At 50.4% G+C, this 23,132-nt stretch overlaps 1 protein-coding gene across 2 annotated transcripts in view; it reads left to right on the top strand.

Moving 5' to 3' along the window:
* Positions 1-21,918, top strand: part of htr4 (5-hydroxytryptamine receptor 4) — a 112,305-nt gene extending 90,387 nt beyond the window's left edge. Inside the window, exons 7-8 of one of the 2 annotated variants that reach the window (XM_086222328.1) lie at positions 2,791-2,890; positions 16,400-16,430. In XM_086222328.1, coding sequence (XP_086078454.1) covers positions 2,791-2,854 — 64 coding nt within the window. In that variant the 3' untranslated portion in view covers positions 2,855-2,890; positions 16,400-16,430. Of the gene's footprint in view, positions 1-2,790; positions 2,891-16,399 lie in introns of both variants that reach the window. The other variant, XM_086222327.1, reaches the window with a different exon arrangement.
* Positions 21,919-23,132: the final 1,214 nt, after the last annotated feature.

The raw sequence follows: 23,132 nt of genomic DNA, 5'->3' as shown, positions 1-23,132 counted from the left end.
GATGGCGTGAAGCAGCTTGTGAGTGTTTTCACTTGTGGCCTGCGGTCGGGAGGCCGGTTTGATGAACCGCTCAGTTCTTGGAAATAACGTGGTGGCAGACGGGCAGCGGCCCTGGTGGACGCCGCTGCAGTCAGCACGCCAGCCACACGCAAAAACAAAAGTGTCGCCTTCATATTTTGGTGTAATAATCATGTATCAACTTTGATTTGGCTGTTCAAGCCTCATCACTCACTGAGGAGCGGGAAACTTTTGGTTTTATCTGGATAAAATTAAGGTCTTAGCTCATTCTCAGCTGAAAGATGTGGCAGCTGTACGTAAACGTTCGTGTACAGCGGCGGCGGCGGCGGCGCCCGCCCCCTCCCCTCTCATGATTGGAAGCAGAGTTTGACAGGGTGGGTCTACGATAAGACGTGACAATCATTCTAATTGCTCTGGTTCTGTGTGTGTTAAAGGCATCAAAGCAGGACAGAAAATAGAACACGAGTTAGTTAACTCTAGTTTGTGGTTGTCAAGGTTACGTCCGTGAAAAGAGAGGGACGTCAGGCTTGAAGCGAGCGATGTATCCCTTTATACATTCCTCGTTTCCTTCTCGGTGTTGGGCGTCCGCCTCTGCCCGGACGCGTGCTGATCTCAGCGATGGAGGCGCTCAGCGCGTCAGTTTGATGTTGGGAGAACGTTGTTCATCCTGTCCGTCAGCTCAAACTGGACTTCTACACCCCCGGATCCGCCGGATTCTCCCCTGGATCTTTCCTCCCGATAAAGGACACGATCACCAGCAGCTGAATCTGTCCATGTTGTGAGATTCATGAGTCGTAGCTTTTTAATATTTTCCGCGTGACGTGGCAGCTTGTCCGGTGAATGGGAATCATCACTGTGACTTTGTCCGTCTGAGGAAACGTTTCTGTCGGGAACTTTCTAGTAATGCTCTTTCCAGGATTTCCTGAAGGTTTTATGTTTAGTGGCAGATTCATCCCCGTGACAGATGCCCTCAGCGTGTCGCCGCTGTGTACAGTGTGTACGGTGCCAGGCTGTCACTCTGTCCACTAACAGGATTGTCAGGGTCTCGGGGGCCTGCTCATGAGTGTGTGTGTGTGTGTGTGTGGGGGGGGGGGTCCTCCTCCAGAGTTTGGGGGCTTGTTATGTCCACACGAAGACTCCGAGTCGCCATCACAGGCCGACAGATTAGGGTCGAGCTCATTACGTGTCAGATTTAGCCAAAGTGTAATGGTTAGCACCGAGCTGATCACAATTTTGTGTGTGTGTGTGTGTGTGTGTGTGTGAGAGAGAGAGAGAGAGAGACAGAGAGAGAGAGAGCGCGAGGGCAAAAAGTGAGGAAGAGGAAGAATCTTTTTAATGAGGCTTGTTGGTGTTCAGCCTCCACGGATTATGTGTGTGTGTGTGTGTGTGTGTGTGTGTGTGTGTGTGGACTCTGTTGACATTGTTTGCATTATTTATCCAGTGTGTTCATATTCTTCCCGTCTGGAATACAAACTGTTCTTTCTCATGTCCATGGATCTCAGTTTTCCCTCCATTAAAGCTGCTGGAAGATGTTCACACGCTAGCATGTCATTTAAATTAGCAGCATGCTAACGTCGTGAAGGTCCTCTGAGAGACAAGCAGCAGTTGAAGCTCCACAGTGCACCACCGTATTTTCTGTGGAATTGAAGGTTCCGGGTCAGTACGTCGCGTTAACCCTCTAGCACCTGGATCCTCCTATCGTGGGTCTGCTGTGCTGGAGGATGTTTGTCAGGACTCCTGGCCCGGCGGAGAGAACGGTTCCACAGAGATGTAGAATCACAACCAGGAGTCCTGTGAATGAGGGGAACCTGCTGGGGAACCTGCAGAAGTCTGAGCCTCTCTGGTTCCGTTCGGACAGAAGTTGAAGGTCTTTTGTTTCTGACGCAGCGTAGGAATCTGTTCGCCGTTGGTCACTTTTGATTCTTTTGAAATCTGAATCACTCCTCATTTGATCCGTTTATTTTTAATTCAGCGGCAGTTTACTGACCTCTTTTCCTGTGGTGCTGCCGTCTACGTCCAGTCTGACGTTCCACAGGCTCAGTTCCTCTACCATGTTCCTAGTATCATTCCCAAAGCTTTAGAACAGGAGCGGAACCTCACGGGCGCCTGATCTGGAGACTTCCGGACATTTCCAGCCCGTCGAACTTCAACTTTGAGGGTTTAAAGGTGATTTAGCGACTCGAACTTCTGAACTTGTCTGGAATGTTTGGACCAGCAGGTTCACGTTGTCTGAGCTGATCCTCTTCAGCAGTACAGTCACACGCAGACGTCTTAGTTTACCCACAGCACACACACACACACACACATCCTGTCTTGTCTGCCGTCTGATTGGTTGTCTGTTGTAAACTAACCTTGTCTTCCCTCTCTCTCTCTCTTCCTCTCCCCTCCCTTCCTTTTTTCTGTTCTTACTCTTTAATCGCTCCTTCACTATTTTTTCTTTTTTACGATTTTGTCGTCAAACCTCCTGTCTTCAACCTCACCTCGTGTCTCTAACTCACACTCACTTTGCTCTATTTCACGTTTTCTCTTTGTATGTCTCTTGTCTGGACCCCCCACCTTGTATTTTACTCATTTTTTGTTTGCCATGTCTTTAATTCCCTCTCTTCTATCAACTACACGTGCTTCCTCTCCTCCTCCCCTCACCTCTCCTCCTCTGTCTAATCATGGATGTGTTCCTACTGCTGCTCTCACCCTTGTTCCTCCATCGTTTCGTTCCTTATTGTACGACCTCCCTTCCTCTTCTATTTCCTCCTCCTCCTCCTGTATCTCCAGCGGCTGCTCCTCTGCCTCCAAGCTGCTGCTCTGGTTCTGCAACACCAGGCCAGTGCCTGTCTAGCTGCTGTATGTCTAGGGCGTCTCAAAGCTCTTTCAAGTGAGTCTGCTGCTGCATCTCTCTCTCTCTCTCACACACACACACTCTCTCTCTCTCTCTCTCTCTCTCTCTCTATGAGCAGAGTTGGACAAACTTACAACATTTTTCTACTTACTTCATTTTGCTCTTAATGAAAGTTCCCAAACAGCAGGAACGTTCACACCGGCGCTCTAACCATCAGGAATCTCACTCTTGGTTCTAATTCTGCTCAGGTTAACACACACACACACACACACACACACACACACACACACACACACACACACCAGGCCTCATGCACCGATCCCAGACGCCAAGAGAAGGTGCGTGGAAGGTGATCATACTGCCGCTGCGTCCAGGCCAGTAAGTGACGATTGATTAGTAATTCAGTGGGATCACGACTGCTGATTGGATCCTGAACTTTTAAACCCTGACAACAGTGTTTCAGTATCACGCTCCCCCCTGCCAAGACCGCGTCACACGCTCTCGCAGGACATTTGGCTCAAACGTTTTTCATCTCTCAGCGACGAGGGCAGGAAAATAACAGCAGGAGCTCAGAGCCGAGGAGAAGCTGAGCGCCTCGTTATGCTGCTGGCGTTCGTGGTGTAAAGACACAGTAATCAGAGAAAAAGACACGCCGGCGTCAGGAACTGAGGCTTTGATGGACTCAGGCCCTTGTAGTCATGGCCGAGGGACACAAAAATAATTTTAAAAAAGCCTTTAATTTGATGCTAAATGAGTTTTTGTTGTGAAACATTGTCTGGGTCGATGGCGCTGCTCGGCGACCGCTGCAGCCAACCAGCCGCCACCTTTCAGAGAGAATCGGAATGTGACCAGGACCAGGTAAACTCCAGCTCTCCGGCCGGGCTGATTTCCAGACTCATGAATCGCATCACGTTTCTTACCTGAAGGCAAAACAAAGACTGACTTGGATTAATTACAGACCTGTTGGCTTCTGAATGTGCTCCATCGGTGCCCGGCAAGTTTCATTCAGTAATCTTAAGGTCGTGCATCTTGTGAAACAAACAAATGAGTCTCAGCAATTAAATACACAAAAGATGAGGTTAGAGTGAAAGAAAAAAGTCAGGGGCACTTTACACAACATACTGGAGGGTTGGATGATGAATGTTGAGGGAAACACATCCAGACGCCGGCTGCCTGCTGCCTCTGGGAGCATGGAGGGCACGCCGTAGAAGCTCAGCCGACGTTTTCCAGGAAGTTTCAAGGACAGTGCCTGTAGATTCGTGGAGCGTGAAACACGCTGGAAATCAATGAGATTTGTGTGAGTGTCACGACTCCTGGGGTCTTGAACACGCATCCTCACGTGAGCGCCTTAATTCCTCTGAGCTCTTACTCAACGGAAATGTTAAATCTTGTCCATAGAGAAATTACGTCGATGTTCTGAGTTCATTCAAGTGTCTTGTTGAGGGCAAAAGACGTTTAAGAAGAGGCTTCGGCGTGAAGGTCGGGAAACACTCAGGAATCCCTCCTGTACTCCGGTTCCAGGGTCAGACACCACAATGTCCGGCTCTCGATCTCAGAATCGAGCCGAAACATCCCTGTCCCGCGTGTCGGTCCTGACCAGCAGGTTCAGGTCAGCTGCTTCCACCTCCTTTCTGCAGAGCCGCGTTGATGAGATGAAGATCGGAAACGCCGGCTGATGAAAGAGCCGCCCGCGTGCCTGAGAGCGCCGCCGTGAAGGCACAGGTGGCAATAACGACACCTTTGTTCAGTTCAGGAGTCCCAGTGAAGCAGAACCACCAGCAGGCGCCCTGAAAGAACCCTGGGAGAGAGACAACTAAATGGAACTCAGCCGAGATCAATGTTTTGTGTGTGCCGCTGCTCAGTGTGGAGACTGACAGGTGGAATGATCTTCCCTCTCCTGCGTCTGTTCACCGCCCCACAGATGTGTGTAAATACGCACGTGCGTGAATAACAGCGTGTAGGAGGGACGGCGAAGCGTTCTAGCAGCCCGGTAGCTCTGCTGACGTGCGTCTAAATGCTTGCAAAACGTTGTCTGACTGATCTGCTGCTGTCGCTTTTTCAGTTTGTCTCATTCTGACACGGATTCAGCAAAGTGACCGCATGGTTCCAGGTGAACGATGTGGTCTTGGGTTGTGAGTGCGAGGTCAGGAGGTCGTCGCCGCCACGGGTCAGGCTTTGGTTTGTGGTGGTGGAGAAAAGTGACGAGAACTTGTCCGCGTGAAGAGTCTCTGTCCAGGGTTCAGACGGGTGACTTGAGCCCTGTGAGGTGTGTGTGTGTGTGTGTGTGTGTGTGTGTGTGTGTGAGGTGTCGTGTGTGTTCTGAGACTGCATGCGATGAAACTCCTGACCCTGCAGCTGAGATCTTCGGTTTGTTGCAGATTGCAGCGCCATTTTCAGAGCTATTAGTGAGTGAAAGTTGTCATAGCTCTTTAAATGGTACTGCTGTCTGCACTCAACTAACCTGCAGCGTCAGCCATGTAGAGGAAGTCTTCACGGAGGAATCTGGAGGACGTTTGTGCTGGGGAGTGTGTGTGTGTGCGTGTGTGTGTGTGCGTGCGCGTGTGTGTGTGCGTGCTGTCCTCACTGTCAGACTCTTGGTCACGTGTCATCCAGCAGCCTCTCTTCACACAAACTGGTCTGTTTTTCATCTGAAAAGGAAAGAGCCAACTGATCTTTGTTTGGAATTTGTGTCGATCACTGGTTCTGTCACTGGTTCTGTCACTGGTTCTGTCAGAGCCGCTAAGACGAGCTGTTTACACGGAGGGCGCCGGCTTCCTCCTCAGGTTTCTGTCGCGGGCTGCCGAGGTGACGGGTTTCTTTGATTCAAACCCCCTGGAAAGTTCTGTTCAGTTTGTTGCTGAAAGAAAAAAAAAGCTCTTGGTTCTGAAAGGTCGTCTTCACAAATGAACTTGTGTTACAGGTGAGGCAGAGAGCTGACGCCTGGTTGACGAGAGTTGAGCACGTTTGATAGTGAAAAGTAAAACGCTCACATCAGGTTTTGTGGTATTTCTGAATGCAGCAGCAACCACGCCTTCGTTCGTTTGTATTTCAGGAGCCACAGCTGAGAGGTGAGTTGCCAGGACTTGTGTTTTAGACGTCTGCGCTCCGTAGGCGTGTTGTGTGTTTGCACCTTTGCCTGTGTACGTGTGCGGTTGGGGCTCAGTTCTTGTGCCAGATTTGTTTCTTGAGTCTTTGTCGTGTGTGTTGTATCCACGGAGCTCCTTTGTGCGCTCGCCTGCCGCCGGAGGAGAGTGTGAGTCTTCTCTGGTGGCGATGGCAGGGGTCTGGGTCGAGACTCCCTATTTCTAATTTCAACACGCAGCGGCTCCTCTCACGTTCGTTGGTTCGAGTGCGGTTCTGTTGTTCTACGAGTAGTCGAAACGGCCCACTTGAGTCCTCACTTAACAGCCCAGCTGATTAATGGCAGGAATTATTATCTTCTCCTGCCAACCACCAGTGAGCTGTACTGCTTTCTCAGTCACAGCTGGTGAGCTCAAGTTTCCCTTAAGTCTGCTCTGCAGCGTTGACGGTCTGCCCCGGTGGTTGACAAGACACGCAGGAATATTGAGCAACGAGAGCCGACAGTAACCACATTAGAACGCTCAGGAAGGATTTCCACTTCCTGATTGAATTAACTCCTTGTGTGGGCTCAGCAGAATTCTCTCTCTCCCTCTCTCTCTCTTCTGTCCTCCTGTCCCGCTCCACAACACACAACTCCCGTCTGCTCTGCTGAGATGAAAAGCGGGGATGACAATAAACAACATGGACGCCTCTGGAACACATGTGCACGCACAAACACACGGGATAAACAGCTGTTACCTTATGGCTCTGCCCAAACATGTTCATCAAGTGGAGCCAGAGACAGCGGCCCCTCCGTGACACCTAGCGTGCGTTCAGTGACAGTTGTAGACAATAATCACTGAGCGCGTTCGTCACCAGATAGATGACGGCGGCCTGCGGGCGCCGATCCTGACAGAAACAGAACCGGCTGGGTTTCTTGTGCCAGCTCTCTTTCCTCGAGTGTTGTTTTTGTTCCTTCTACTGCATCAGACTTTGATAAACTACAAAACACTTGTCATTAAAAACTGAAACGTTTTAAATGTAAGGAATGTACTCCAAAGCAGTTCAATAGAGCCTTTTCATGGTGTGACGTGTGAGATCCGTGCCCGAGCCTGTCGCCATGTTAGCTGCACGCAGCTCACGCTAAGTTAACGCTAAGTTCAAAAGGCTAACCCACAAAATGACCGTTAAAACAACAAAACGTGGTCAAAGTTCCATTTTTGAAGCGGCTCTGGTCAAAGCACCTGAATCTTTTCAGTCCCCCCTTGAGGACATACCTGTCATCACATGACTTCCTCTAATGGTGGCGGAAGATGTCGACGCCTGCGTTCTGCTCCTCCAAACAACGACAAACACGTGGGTGTATTTCACTCGTTCCTTCCATGTGACACCAGCTGCAACAGGAAGTTAGGGAGACGTAAGGCCGTACAATGAGCCTCTGCAGGAGCAGCGAGGGATGTCTGAGGCCTTGGGAGTTTTCAGAAGTTTCACATGGACATAAACACGCTAAAAGAGAGGAGAGGCCCCACCAGGTGTTCTCCCCATGAGCCTCTCCACCTGCTCGACGCGTCAGAGTTGTCCCCTGCTCTCTGGTTCCGTTTGTGCGATGACACACTCTCTCGCGTCTACTGAGATGTTAGTTTTGAGACACGCAGAAAAGCTTCTCTCGTCAGCGTGTGTGGAAGCAGGAAAGGTCAGCAGCAACGAGCTTAGAAATACTTTGAACTTTTCGTCATGGTGGCTAAATTGAGTGGTGTGTTGCTAAGGGTTACAGCGAGGAGGAGGAGGAGGGCAGCAGCGTGACGCTCTGATTGGAAATAATGCAGCGTGTACATCAGGAAGTTAGCCAGACATCATACAGGTTTGTATACTTTGAGAGCACACACACACACACACACACACACACACACACACACACATTATTGATGGAGATCTGCTGATTTTCTCAGTGTGAACTTGTATAAATGCGATTGTTGTCGCCTCTCTACACCCCAGAAGTGCAGTGTTTCCTCCCCTCCAGGTAGGAAGCTCTGCTTGGGGGGAAATCTCCCACGCTGGCCGCCTCCTCTGCGCTTCAGACTCACGCAGAGGTCTGAAGTTGGTGAAATATGCAAAGAAAGAAACGGATTGTGGGGGGGGTTTGCTTTGCATACCCGCACAACAACAGAGGTCATTTGTCCAAAACCTCCCAGGCAGACGTGATGATTTAAAAATATGCACTCGGAGTTTTCTGTGGTTGTGTCTCCGCTAAAAGGCAGGTTTTGTCGTGTTTGGAGTGACGAAGCCTTTTGAGATTCCACTTCAGAATTCTTTCTAAGAATTCTACTCGTCTCAGGCTTCGTCTTCCAGACGAGGATCTTTTTTTTTCTTCTTCTTCTTTTTTTTTTTACAACTGCAAGAAGACATTTGTCAAGAGAATACGAAGACGTTACGATGCCGATAACAACCTTTAAATTTGTCTCTGTCGGTCCCAGATGCAGCAAAAACCAAAATATGCATTAATAACTTCATGAAGATGTCAAGCACCTCAGAAAAGTGTTTCAGTAAACGTATTTACTTCACACTGAAACAGCTGGAGCCTCCTGCTGAGCCTGGACGTGGCCCCGGGTCGGTGGCTCCCACCAGCTGACGCCTCGGGCCAGCGGGTCCTGGTCTCTGGAGCTACTAGAGCGTCAGTGTGAATGTTCTCACACCAGACAAAGACAGAAAAACCTCTTTTGTCAATGTGGGAGGATCTCAGACAACCAGAGCAGGCGGGCAACCAGCGAGACTTAATGGCCATCAAGTGCAGCGATGTGAAAATGGGAAGGTCGCAGAACCGTGCGTTCCCGTCGGAGGGAAGCGTGCTATTTATTAGCGCAGTGTGCAGGAAAAGATGCTGATGCGTGTCAATAAGATGGAGTCATTAACTTCAGCCGTCCCAGACTGAGATGAGAGCAGCCTCACATTTCTGAGATCGTTTCTGCTGCACTTGTTATCGTTCGGTAGGAGAGCGCTTGTTAAGACGACGACTAAATGTGAAGGAGAGAGAAAAGAGCGACAGGCTTGTGTGTTCCATCGGGGAGGTTCGGACAAAATGATGCGGTCATGAAGGACCAATCAGGTTTGCAGAAACATCCCAGTGTGATCAATGGTGAGCCGTTCGTGCTGGTAAGGAGCGACGATCCAGAGGTTGCAGCAGCAGCAGCTTTGACCTCTCTCCCCTTTGACTTCCCACATGTCTTCTCTCTCAAGGTCTCTGACTCTGATTGGTTGTTAAAGGAACCCATACAAGTAAACACACATGCGCGCGCGCACACACACACACACACACACACACACAGCTGGGACTTCCAGTCATGAAAGCAATTAGGCGAGGAACGATGCGTTGCAGGAGTCAGTCATCCGGAGATAATCAAACCTCTGATCTACGGCAACTTCCACCTCATCAGGACTCTCTATACCTCGACAGGACCCACTCGGTGTCCCGACCTTCCGTAACGAGTCCATTCACCCAAAGGTCTTCAAGTCCAAGTGGCCCTCAAAGTGACACGTATGAGTAAACACACCCTCGGGGTCGGGATTTCTCTTCATTCCAGTCATGGAAGCAATTAGGTGGTGGATGGTGCGTTGAGGGCATCAGTCACCCATAAATAATCAAACCTCTGATCTCTCTCTCTCTCTCACACACACACACACACACACACACACACACACACACACACACACACACACCATTGCCCGAATACAGAAGCTGCTCTTGTGTGTATTTTGAGATCTTCTTTAGAAAGAATCCAGCCTGCCTATAAATGTTGATCCTTTTCTGGTGTGTTGTGTGTGTGTGTGTGTGTGTGTGTGTGTGTGTGTGTGTATGTGCCCTCGTGTTTTACAGTATAAACACACACACACACACACACACACACACACACACACTAACCCCCACAGGCCTGCCTGAGTATAACACTCTCATGCCTCAGTGGCCGTGCCATGCAGGCTCAAGCCTGTTTCATTGTTCCAAGTCAAACAGCGGCGACCTGCAGCGCCGCTCAGCTCGCCGCTGCAGGTCGGAGTCCAACGCCTACAGCCCAGCAGACTCTCCACAAAAAGCACTCACCATAGTTTCCAGAAAAAGGTTCTTAAAATCACCCACTGGATGGAGAGCAAGGGTGAGGGGGGAAGCTGCGTTTGGAATCTCTGGCAATGAGCTCCATTTTCAGTCTTTCACTTTTGTTGGTGAAGATTCTGGAAACAAACTTTGATTATTAGAGGAAGAACGACTGGAAACTGTCTTTTTAAGTCAGAGACCAACGCTGGACACGGAAAACTCTCCTGCAGGAGCAGTTTGAAAAGTCCCCGTTGGAGCTTTTGCTGAATATGTCAACTATAAGTTGGTCTTTGCTCTGACAGAGACGATTATTCAGCAGCTGTGACTGCAGCCTGGCGCCCAGTGTGTGTTTGGCCGCTTGGACTGCAGGCGGTGGCTCAATTTTTGACTTCATGTTTTTGTGTCACAACAACCTGATATTTTTTGGATTCTTGCTTCTCCACATGTTCACTTGATTCATGAAAAAAATCCCAAGTGTTCTAAATTCTCCCCGGCCAGATGCGTAGTTACCACATAGAAGGTGGCGGAGAGCTGCTGCCCGTCTTCTTCCCTCCTGTCCGTCATGTTGACGTCTCCTGTCATTTGTTGAAGGTTCGGCTCTGATTCCTGGCTCCGATAGTTCAGGTCCATCACCCCGAGTCAGATTGAAGCCTGTAGGCTACACACATTAAAACCTCTTATCTGAGAGAGGGGAGGCAGAGGGGGAGGAAACGTCTGCTCCGATGGCGAGCCCCGGCGCAGACCCAGAGGAGACCCCGCCAGCGGGGTGACGGACAACCCCGCCCCCGGTCTGGCTCTGAAACAAAGCTTGAAAATTGCAGATGGTATCGCTGTGGCAGGAGAGGGAAGCGAGTTTTTAAGTTTTTGTTTGCAGTCGGTTGAAGCGAGCTCCAGTCAGCCCCTGAACATGGGGGGCGAGGAAGAGGTGGGGTTTATTTTCTGCTGTTGTGAAAGTCTCACCTCTCCAGCACGATAGCAGCGTCTCCTAGAAGAGAGAAGACTGCAGCGTCCTCGTTCCCCACCACGGTTAAAAGATCTGGAAATTCTCTTTCATTGTACAGGAAAACGTTCACGGCCTCTTAATGAAACTCGCCGTTCCGGGAAGGGGGGGATACGCATTTTTGCCATCGTGGCCAGAGTCAGACAAGAAGATGAAGTCCCCCAGTGACCAGCTGACCGCTAGTTAGCTTAGCACAAAGAACGGTCGTGGGCAGGCAGCTCTCCCCGCCCCCTGTCCTTCGGCTGCTGCTGGGTTCTTTCTTGCCAACATTTTGACTTCCCTTTCCTCAGTGGCTTCTCATTCAAGCCTCACCTCCGCCCCTCTGAAATGTTCTCATCGCTGTGGAAACGAGGCGCTCGTGTACCGCCGCTTTCCTCCATCAGCCCGCTGCTCCTCTTCTCTTTGCCTTGGGCAGATTAGGCGTTTTTGGCCCGGGTGAATAATCTCCCCCTAATGCTTCCTGACGTGTCCTCAGACCGGTCCCATCCAGCGGGACGGGGGAACTAGCCAGCAGGATTTAATCCCATGAAAATCCAACTTTCTCATTACTTGTGCGGCGCTCCTGTCAGGAAGGTTGCATTAACACTGACGCCTCTAAACTAGAAGCTGCAACTCAGCATCCAGCCTGGGGGGTCGGAGACAACTGGGGGTGGCACCTAAGTTACTGCTCCTCTGTTTTTCCTGCTTCATCTGAGTCTGGAATATTGGTGGAGATGCAGACTTTCCGTTCTCCATTTCCTCGAGTTGGATGGTTTCCTCTCTTCTTCTGTGGCATTTTCAATGATCACATCGGAAAAGTTTGACAGAAATGGAAAAATTCACAAAACAAATAAGTTTTGGTGCTGGAGGAGGTTTTTTTTGTTGTTGTTGTTGTTTTTTGTAAACAAGCAAACGTGCAGAAGATGGAAACCTTTTTAAATAAACTCCTCATTAAATGTTGTCTGGAAGCAGATTCTTGAGTTCAGTAACAAACGATGCTTCTGAAATTCTAATCATGGAGCTGTACCTTGTTACCACGACCTCGTGATGAACGAAAGGTGTGGGTGTGCGAACTTGTTTTGTTTTTTTTATTATTTTTTTGCATAAAACCTCTCTGAGGCGAACTCCCGCTGCGCCGTCTCACTTCTCTTGAAATCCGGTTCTCTTGTCTTTGTCTCGTCCTCGTGTCTCCTCGAGCAGCTCCTCTCATCCTGGCCTCCCTCCTCCTCTCGTCAGCATGGCGGCCCGCTTTGACCTCTCGTCTCTCGCTCCGTTGTTCCTGCACGGAGGCCGCTTGCTGCCGGGGTGTGAGGTGAACTGGTCAGAAATGGGGGGGGGGGGCACGGCTCCCTTATGGTGGTGATGATTGTACTTCAGGCAAAAAGGACTGAGTGGCATCATCAGAGGACGAGGAGAGGGAGAGGCAGAGTGTGTGATTAAAGGAGGTGAAGAGATGAGTGGGGGGCTGTTGTCAGGCTACAGGCTGGGGAAGTGGGGGGGGGGTTCAGCTGCGTGAGAGGATGATGCAGTCACACTTTCACAAGCAGGCCTCGCAATCCAGAGACTGAATATGAAACCAATGAGTGAGTGAGTGGGAGTGGTGGGGGCGCGGCCGAGCTCCTGTTGGGGATGAAACAGAGGCTCTTATTTTCATCAGGCGTTGAACACACACTTTCCAATCTGCTAAATCGTAGACGCAGTTGAGCCCCCCCACCCCCGGGTTCCATGCCTGTTTGAGAACCTTGGGCAGAATAATTCACACGTTCTCCTCTAAAGTCATTCGTTCCACAACTTTGAATTGTGTTCACAGCTGGAAAAAAACAAGCAAACTTTGTTTTTCTTTGTGACGACATCTCACCCATCCTTCCACCACCCCCCCCCTCACTATAGCGACACGTGAGGGATGAACAGGCGTGACCATGTGTGAACACGCTTGACTGTGCGTGATGTGTCACTCAGTCTTGTCACATCGTCCGTGTGTGAGCCAGTGAACCGAAACCAATCTGGTTTAGATGGTTAATTGCCGACACTCGGTCACGTCTTCATCCACAAGGGTCTAGATCGTTGGCAGAGGAGGAGGGAGAGGAGAGAGGAAAAGGGGTGAGGAGGGAGAGGAGTGAGGAAGAGGAGGGAGAGGAGTGAGGAAAGGTAGGGAGAGGAGAGAGGAAGAGGAGGGAGAGGAGTGAGGAAAGGTAGGGAGAGGAGTGAGGAAGAGGAAGAGGAGGGAGAGGAGTGAGGAAAGGTAGGGAGAGGAGTGAGGAAGAGGGGTGAGGAGTGAGGAAAGGTAGGGAGAGGAGTGAGGAGGGAGAGGAGAGAGGAAAAGGGGTGAGGAGGGAGAGGAGTGAGGAAAGGTAGGGAGAGGAGTGAGGAAAGGTAGGGAGAGGAGTGAGGAAGAGGAGGGAGAGGAGTGAGGAAAGGTAGGGAGAGGAGTGAGGAAGAGGAGGGAGAGGAGTGAGGAAAGGTAGGGAGAGGAGTGAGGAAGAGGGGTGAGGAGGGAGAGGAGTGAGGAAGAGGAGGGAGAGGAGTGAGGAAAGGTAGGGAGAGGAGTGAGGAAGAGGGGTGAGGAGGGAGAGGAGTGAGGAAGAGGAGGGAGAGGAGTGAGGAAGAGGGGTGAGGAGGGAGAGGAGTGAGGAAGAGGAGGGAGAGGAGTGAGGAAAGGTAGGGAGAGGAGTGAGGAAGAGGGGTGAGGAGGGAGAGGAGTGAGGAAGAGGGGTGAGGAGGGAGAGGAGTGAGGAAGAGGAGGGAGAGGAGTGAGGAAGAGGGGTGAGGAGGGAGAGGAGTGAGGAAGAGGAGGGAGAGGAGTGAGGAAAGGTAGGGAGAGGAGTGAGGAAGAGGGGTGAGGAGGAAGAGGAGGGAGAGGAGTGAGGAAAGGTAGGGAGAGGAGTGAGGAAGAGGGGTGAGGAGGGAGAGGAGTGAGGAAGAGGGGTGAGGAGGGAGAGGAGTGAGGAAAGGTAGGGAGAGGAGTGAGGAAGAGGGGTGAGGAGGGAGAGGAGTGAGGAAGAGGGGTGAGGAGGGAGAGGAGTGAGGAAGAGGAGGGCTGCTCCATGTGTTGACTCTGGTCACATGTTTTGTCTTATTTCCGTCCACATCCTTGTTGCTTGCGTCTCTGACACGCTGCGAGCCGCTGTGACATCACGGTTCTGCGCGTCCGTCTGTACTTCCATGTGGTCGTTCGCTGACCCATCGTAATCCCGTTTCACGTCCAGTGTGAACTGGCCGGATTATTTCCCCCCCGTGTTTGGACGAGATTAATGGCCTGACGCATGTAAAGCAGGACCTCAGGCCGCACCTACGTCAGCTGGAGGCTCGGCTTCATCGTGGCTCCTGGTCGGGTCCGAGGTGGTTTTTCCTCAGGAAAAACTCAATCTGGTGTTCTCGGTTCTCAGGGCTCCCAATTAACCTGTAAATGAACCTTCGCAGAGATTTTGCAGAGAAAAAAAAAGTTTTTCTGTTCAAATCTCCTTTGAGCACAGAGCGAGAACGAGCCAAACACCGCTGAGGTTAATGCTCAGGCTGACCTCGGCCTGTCAGCGCCTCTCTGGTGGCGGTTCGGAACCATCAGGGGATCTTCCAAGTGCTGACGCTGCGCAGCTCCGACCTTCATGACTCCATGTTCCCATCTGTTCTCCAGCAGTGTGACTTAAGAAACAGTTGTCCCGACTGAGTTGTCACGGTTTCCGTGGAGCTGCGTGTCGCCCGTCTTTGTAGGAGTAACCAACGACCTCAGGAGGGAGGGCTCCGTCCCACCTGAGCGTCCTCTGGTTCACGGTGTGGCCAGAACAAGATCCTGTTTCTGGAACATCAAGTCCAGACCCAGGCTGTTCGGTCTGTTATTCTGCAAGTGCAGCTTGACGCATTTGACATGTTTGTTCTCGACCAACCAGAGTCCATGATGGGAAGTTTATTGTTATTTGGACTTTTGATCTCAAATTAGAAACTGTGGGTCAAAGCAAGTCCTCCCCAGGCCCGGCTCAGCCGCGTCTCCTCGGCCGTCCTGGTGCAGGGCCCTTGATCGGGGAGGGGGTGTTTAGTCTGAGTGTAATCCGGCCGTCTGTCCCCGGCCTCATTAAACAAATCTCCGTCCTGCCAGTCGGCCTGTTGGCTCAGCTGTGCCCCGACAGAACGAGGAACAAACACAGGACGGAACGCGCCACATGTTCTACCCCACAGCTTCATTTGATCCCGATAAACAGTTTGTTCTCGCTGTGTGCGGATCATGTAGATGTGTCTGCAGTAGACCGATCACATGGTCTGTGTACGGTCCACTTTTAACGCCGGTGCAGCGCTGCGGCTTTGACTTCCTGCCATTAATGTGTTCAATGAGAGGTTGGGAATCAGAAAGAGTTCATACCTCCTGGAGTACCAACGACTTAAATTTAGAATATTCTCACATTGTAACTGTTCCATTTTATTGAACCCCAGCGGTTCAACGTGAGCCTTGTGACAGCCGGAGGTTGTGTGGTGATTGCGCAGATGGTGGAAGGTAGAAATACAGCGACGAGCCGCGAGCGCCAGCGAAACCGCAGCAACTGTTTTCCATAACAAAGTGGCAGGACTTAAAAACAGCCGCAGTCCCCGGCAGGTCCCAGCAGCCCGGTGGGTTTGTGGGGCAGGACTGTCAGAACCAGGCGGAGTTGCTGGGATTCTTGGACCGCCTCCGTTGCGAAGCTCCAACGTCTTGATTCACAGCGACCAGCGCAGCAGCGTCACACTCACAGCTGCTGCTGACAGTTCAGCGCCGCAATGTGGCAGTAATTTTGGGTTCCGCTCTGGTGGGAACGTGAAGCCTTTGAGCTCTGAATGTTCTCGAAGGTGAATTTCACGGCCAGTTTGGCAGCAGGAAGTGTCTGTTGTCAGGGTGTTTGTCTAAACAGTTTTAAATGATCGCAGCTCACGGCGGGACGTCTCTCTCTCTCTCTCTCTCTCTCTCTCTCTCTCACACACACACACACACACACAATGTACATAATAACGTACTGTATGTAGGCGCATAATCATGAGAAAATAAACACGGGAGGAGAACGCTTGCACGTGCTCCATCTGTGGCTCAATTTAAATGCAATGAGGTGGAGGCGCTGGTGGCTGCCAGAGCCTGAAGTGAAACCTGCTTTCACGCCGCCGCCTCCTGCAGGCTGCCGCTCTCACGCACACGCTGAGCAGCGTGGAGGCGCTCACGCTCATAAATCAGCTCCAGCTTATTGTTTCTGTCGCTGCCATCGATTCCGGATCAGTTTTTCGCTGGAATTATCTGTCTGTTTTTCGGTGTGACTGGTTAGTTTGGCTGCATCAGCCTGAAAACCTTCACCTCCATCACGGTTCGGACGGCGGGGAGAATGATGTCACAGAAACAAATGCGACGAAGCTTTAATTGAGAGCTTAACGAAGACCTGCAGAGTTGAAACTGTTTCTCCCTCTCTCTCAGGTATTCTGTCCTTCATAACGGGAACCACACGGAGCAGGAGAAGAAGTCGCTGCACACCGACATCGAATCCCTCGAGTCCTGTTTGTGACCAACGGGGACTCCTTCGTCACATCTCCAGCGAGTTCAGCTCACACGCCGCCGCCACGGGAGCCGGTGGGAACACGCCGCAGCCTTCACACGTTCAGAGCTGAAAACCCGACGCTCCGAACTAGAGCCCTGAGGGGCCTTGGGATCCAAGCCAGGGATAGAAACTCAACTTGTGGTGTTCTAAGTCAGCAGGGGCCTGGTGGACTGAAGCAAAACCAGTTCTCTGATGCTGGTTCTGTTGCACCGGTCCTCCCGTCTGCTTCTCCACAGAGACTGAGCGGTCCAACTGGACCTGAACGATCCCAGCAGCTCTGAGGACGTGGAGGCATGTGGGGTCTCTGAGAGGTCCAGGTTTGTCTCTGGAGAACCGAACGAGATGTGATTATTCAGCAGAAAAGAATTAAGTTGCCAAAGCCATTTGATATTCGACCCAGCAGATCCATGCTCGACGCCCCCGCTGCTTCCAGGAAGGAAGAGGAGAGTTTCAAGACTGACCTGTAAAATCTGACAATAACATGAACTTATTTATGACAAACATGAAGCTGCTGAGGGGAAACGGACAAAAATGAAAATAAATTTAAGCCCCTCGTGCTCAGCAGAAACCCGGTCAGCATGAGAAACTTCTCTTAGTTTTTTTTTTTTGTCCACGTCTCCTGGGGGCTCTGTAGAGAAGCAGCAGCATTTAGAAACAGATTTATTTTGCTAAACATCACACGTCTTCTCCTTGACACAAAGCTGAAGAGTCCCAGCTTTGCCAAATCCTCGCCGAGCTGTGAGGAAACTGCCGTTGCAAGGCTACGTTAAACCCATACTGTCCAAGTGCATTATTTTAGTGGCCGCTAGCTCGCCGTCCATCACGCCCTCCGTCTCTCCACCGGGCTCATTGTTTCTTTTTCAAGTTCCATGCAATAAGTGGTTGAAGGGCGAGAGTCACTGCTTTTGAATCATTCAACATGGATGCAGGAGCAGTATGAGCTCGGGATGTGTATGTTTGTTTCCATGGTGATGCAGTTTCATACAAGTGTGTGTGTGTGTGTGTGTGTGTGTGTGTGTGTGTGTGTGTGTAAAGGGTCCTCTCCCATCATCCCACGGTGTTTAACTCCCACTCCCACCACAACAGCCGTGTGTTCCAGCCTCCCCCTCCAGTTTGTGTTGACAGACACCTCCACCACGACCACCGCTCCGATCTCTCACCTCTCTGATCTCTCACTGCTCTGATCTCTCACCTCTCTGATCTCTCTTCACGAGCCCTGACATCTCAGCGACTAAAAGATCTGCGTGTTTGGTTGCTTTTCTCTGAGTTTCTCACAAAAGTTAAGAACAGTTTGTTTGTGCAGGTTCCTCTGAATCTCCGACAGCAGGCGGCGTCTTTAGGAGAACAACATCGCAGGACGTGCCTCGTGTCTTTTGTTCTCATTAATGTAGCAAAAAACAACAACCAAAAAAAAAATGTCTCGTTAGCCCCGTTAAAAGGGCCGAGAAGCAGTTCCAGTCTGGTTTTATGTGTCTGATGCTTGATGTCCTGCACTAGAGGACAGATGAACAGGCAGATTAGATCCTCCAGACTCCAGCGGGGGGGGGCAACAGCCCCCTCCAATCAATTCATCAGATGAAAACAAGGTTGAGTGCCGGTTCAGTGGCAACGTCAGGCAGGTGAGGTAATTAGAAACCCTCAGACGAGCCCGTCGACCCATTTTCGGGAGCCAGGGATCAGAGGGAGTCGCCGATGTGGAGCAGCGTCTCGCCGACTCTCCTGTCTCTCCAGACACAAACAGACGAGCCTGCTGAAGCTGCAGACGAGGAAGCATCACACCTTGAGAGCAGAGCACAGCAGGCACGCATCAATGACACAGGGTCGAGCAGACAGACGCCAGCAGACCTTGACAGGATATCCCGTCCTCGATGAAGAGCCCCTCTGGTCCGTGGGGATTATTTCTGCTAGCATGGGAGGGGAACGATCCAGCCGGCTCAGTGTTCCAAAGACACCAGGAGAGAAGATGGAGGTTGTTACAGGAGTGTTTTACAACCGGTTCTGAAGTCACGCAGCTCCAGCAGGGAGAGGCTGGAGTGTGGCTCTAATGAAGTCCACAGGATAAACCCCTCCAACTGTAATCCCTCACTATTCCAGGCCGTTTGTCCACATGATGTTCTCTTCTAATTAAGCTGCGCCTCCAGAGGAGAACCGCAGCTTATAGGTAATACCTCTGACTGCAGAAGTCCCGGGAATCCCCGCAAAACACACTGTTCTAAATTCAAGAGCAAATCCACCGCAGCTCCGTGCCTGGCGGTTGGTTTCACCCCTCAGAATCAGATTTCGTCAGGTGAAATCATGAGAACGTGACTCCCAACGGCGAGCAGAAGCACGGCGAGTAATCCTCGGCTTTTATTACCGTCAGAAACGCCAATCCCAAGTGTCGGCCGACAGGAAGTAGTTCCTCTTCTCGCTGACGAGCAACTGTTGATGATGTTTTTGTCCATTTTGTCCGACTGTGACCTCTTTCATAATTGAAGCACAAGCACTTTGAGATGTCGGGAGAGAGGCGTCGCCCTGGTGTCACCTGGACAGGTGAACGAGGGAGCACTGAGCTCTGAAGGACGAGCTGTCGATGTAGGACTTCATCGCTCCCCCCCCCCCCCTCGTGTTCGTATTTCTGTATTTTTTCTGGTAGGAACAGAAATGCGAGGAGGGAGGGTCGTCATTAATTTAAATAATACATTTTAAAAAGGACACTGATAAGGAAATAAAAGGAACAAGCAAATTGGTATTTTTTCACAATCAACTGATAAACTTGTGTTATTATGTGCAAAAAAAGGGAGATGAAGAAGTAATAAACATTTCATTGCGAGTTCAGTTGATTAAACCAAAGTTCGTTGTGGTGAAGCCGGAAACTCGTCAGATTTTGTTTCACAACCGGAAAAAGTTTCGTGTGGATGAATCTCAAACACACCTGGGATGATTTACCGTTGGAGATGTGATGATTTAAGCACATTCAGATGAGATCAGCTTTGGCTGCGACGCCTCAACCCCAGAAAATAATGTTGTTTTTCATGACGCGTTTGTTTTTACGTTCTATCTTTCCAACCAAACCTCTGTTTGTTTGTGGCTTCTCCAACTTGTGTTCATCTGCCTCATTTTTGTCTTCACTTTGCTGGTAAATCATCACCCGCTTTGCTGTTTCCATGACATCTGTGGAAGCTTAACATCAGGCAGAGTGTGTGTGTGTGTCCATCCATGTGTGTCAGGAACGTGTGTGTGTGTGTGAGCGCTGGCTGTGTGGGAAGCTGTTCAACAGTCTAAAATAGGGAACATCAAGCCTGCCTACCTTCATGAAATTTAATGAGTCAGAAAGTGTGAGGAGGAATATTTTTGGAGAGGAACCATCAACGTCACAAGATTGTTAAAAACAAAAAAACAAGCCAAGTGTGTTGAAATTAGGATCATCAGAGATTCCGGGATCATCAGAGATTCCGGGATCAAGCAACTATTTCAGGTTAGAATGACATCAAGAACCCCACACTCAAACACTTTCAAGTCAGAAATGTTTTTTTTTCTGTTCTGGACTTCAAAGAAGCAGCTGGAGCGCCGGGCCGGGCCGGGCCAGTGCCGGCCTACCTTTGAGATGATATCCCGGAGCCGCCGTCCGCATCCTCGGCTCATTAGACGTGATCTGATGTTTTCACGTGATGGTCAACAGTTCATGCCCAGGCCTTTGCTCAGTGTTCCAAAGAGAGATTAGGACCAGCAGGGTGAGGCGCCGACCCACAGCGCCGAGCGAGAGCTTCTCTGCAGAGCCGCAACCCCGTGGAGCTCTACGAGTGATGCTGAGAGAGAGAGAGAGAGAGAGAGAGAGAGAGACATCCATCACCACGGAGACGGAGAACAAAACAGCCGCCTCAGTCACTGATTGATGACCTCACCGATCAGTTACCAATCAACTCCGCAGAGCTTCACTTCCCCAACCTCACTGTGTTCAGTCAACGCTCTCATTCCGCTCAGTACGACAGTACTACAGTACTACCTAACAACCAAACATCTACTGAGTACTGTGCAGAGTCATCGAGTATTAGATGTACTGCATCGATAAATCAGGACGCAACGTTACTCCATGAGGCGTGGCGTCAGGGGGTACCAGCTTGTGCCGGACATGTTGCTGCTGTCCAGAGACGACGGCGGCAGAAGCATCCGGTCGGCCAGGTGTTAAAGTTCGGCTACGCCAGAGTTCCAAGGGGTTTCTGTCTCTCTTTTCGTGCTTTTACTCATTATAAGAGAACATTTTAAGCTAATTTAAAAGAGTTTGTCGCTCTTTTCGAATGCGGCGCTTCAGAATGCAGCACTGGGTTTTGTGTTTGTGACCCGGTGAAACGTCTCCAGTCCATCAGGGCTCTACTTAACCCCCGAGAGGTTCCAACCACCACTGGCTGGATCCCAGTTTCCTCCGAGAAGCTAAACCCTCGCCACGTCCTGCCCTCTGCGTGTCTGCATCCCCGGCACGGCTCAGTGGGTGCGTCTGACGTGGTGATGCCATCCATCACTGTTAAACACATTTAGCTTGAGCAGCGTTGGTAGCCTTCAGATCACTTTTGCCTCCCAAATGTCCCTGAAGATGTTTGTCCAACTCCTCTAAATTCTCACTTTGCTCTCACTTTTAATAAAAGAAATCATTTATTATCTCGCCGTCCTCTTCCAAACAGCTGATCAAGTCATGTGATAACAGTCCCACTTCATTTTACTTTCAAATGCTGGATCATTGACTTCATGAAACCTTGCAGGTAAAGTGTGGCGAAGAGGTTCTCAGTGCCTCTTTGCCTTTCTTTGTTTCTGCATTTTTCGGAGGACGGCGCAGTTCAAGTCCTGTTTGTTTTCTCTGCGAGGAACGTGAACGTATCCCAGCTGTGAGGGGTTCCAGCGGGCCTGAGAGGGGCGAGCGGTTCTACCAAGCCCGTCCTGGGACTTGGCCTGCGGCTCCCGTCTGTCCCTGCACGCCACCACCTCCATCTCATCCTTTTCTTTTCTTTTAATGTATTCATTTTGCAGCTTACAGCATGAATGTGTTAATTAAGAACAAGACTCCCACAAACTGTCCAAAGGTCACGCACACACGCACTCACACACACACACACACACACACAAAAGCGTCTTTTATAAAACTCTTCAGTATTTATTTTGACAGAACAAAATGGGTATTTTCATGTATTAAAAGAACATAAACGGCTTCTCTTGAGCAGGAGCTGGAATGTGTGATTTTTCTGTTGCTATGTGACAGTTTGGATAAAGGCTAATTAAAGATACCGACATGTTGATAATCCCCGGTGTCGACTGTCTTTGTGGCTTGGATCTTTTAAGCGCCCAATTTAAAAAAAACGCCGTCGTTTGCGTGCCGGTTTGACAGGAGAAGCCAGACTCCCTCCTGAGACAAACCCAACCTCCTTTCCCCTGTTTCCGCTGAGGTGGAGAGTCGAAGGAAACTGCCGCTCCTGCTTCGGTCAGTTGGTCCAACGAAGAGAAACGTTTGACTGGAGCCTCCATGAACGATACATTTTCCTATCAGTTTGTTTGATTATTTCGCTGATGAGTCGATTAAACAAAACCATTTCGTCTTGACTCCATCTTGTACAGCCGACTGGTCCGTCCTGATTTAAATAAACAAAAGGGGTCAGTAGTTCGGCTCCAAAAGAAATCTTAGTTCTCATCCTGAAGAGCTCCTGTCTGTTCTCACTTTATTAATTAGTGACCACCGCTAATTGATTAGTTTGTTCATTAATCATTAGTTTGACGCCGCCAACACAGCTGGAGACGGACGTTCGTGGCATGGTCCTCTGTAGCGGCCACTCACGCCCTCCACCTTCAGTTCTTCCAGTGCAGTTGGCAGTCAGCGAGAAAGTGAAATCAGGTTCCCGGCACCACTGGTACTGGTTCTCATCAGGCAGCCAGATCACCTGAGCAGGCGGAGGGATACGTGTGCTCCCTGGCCGAAGTTCAAAGTCACCTGGTGATCAGGCTCTTTGAACCCACCCTAGTTTCTGAACCCAGGACGTCTTCAGCATCGCAGCGGAGCCGCAAACGGAAATTAAAAGCTTTGTCCAAATGTCTCACAAACAAGTCAGAGGTACGACCGACCTGGACACCCCCCACCACCACCACCATGCTGGTGTTGTGGAGCTTCACCTGGCAGCGTCTCCACAGGCTGTTGCTTCTCCAGAGCATCAGAGGAGCTTGTGTGTCCTCGGAGAGGGATTCATCATCCAGGGCTGCAGAGGTGAGAGCAGAAACGTGACATTTCCTCCTCCACGTTTGAGCTTCTGATTCTGGAACAAAAACGACTTGTAATTGTGGATTGTTGCTTCAAGCGAAGCTGTTTTGACCTTGAATGCATCAAACCCAAAAGAAAAAGGCTTGATTTTTCTCCACAATGTCCAAAAGCTAAGAAACCAAAGCGTCCATCATAAACCAGGAGAACTACGTGGTGCTGATGATATAGGAAGAGTCAGAACTGTGTTTTAAGAATAACACCCAGAACCTGGGGAGCACCCGAGGTCACGTGTCTACACGCGAGAACATGCGTGCACCTCTTTCTGTGTGGACTGCGTGAACAGAAGCATTTAACTCCAGTTGAAGCAGCTCTCAGATGTTTCCGTGAGGTCGAAA

Source organism: Aulostomus chinensis, chromosome 13 (genome assembly GCF_037954235.1).
Source record: "Aulostomus chinensis isolate RoL2024-O1b breed Wild chromosome 13, RoL_Achi_v1.0, whole genome shotgun sequence".
NCBI lineage: Eukaryota > Metazoa > Chordata > Actinopteri > Syngnathiformes > Aulostomidae > Aulostomus > Aulostomus chinensis.
This window is presented reverse-complemented; position numbering and strand designations above follow the sequence as displayed.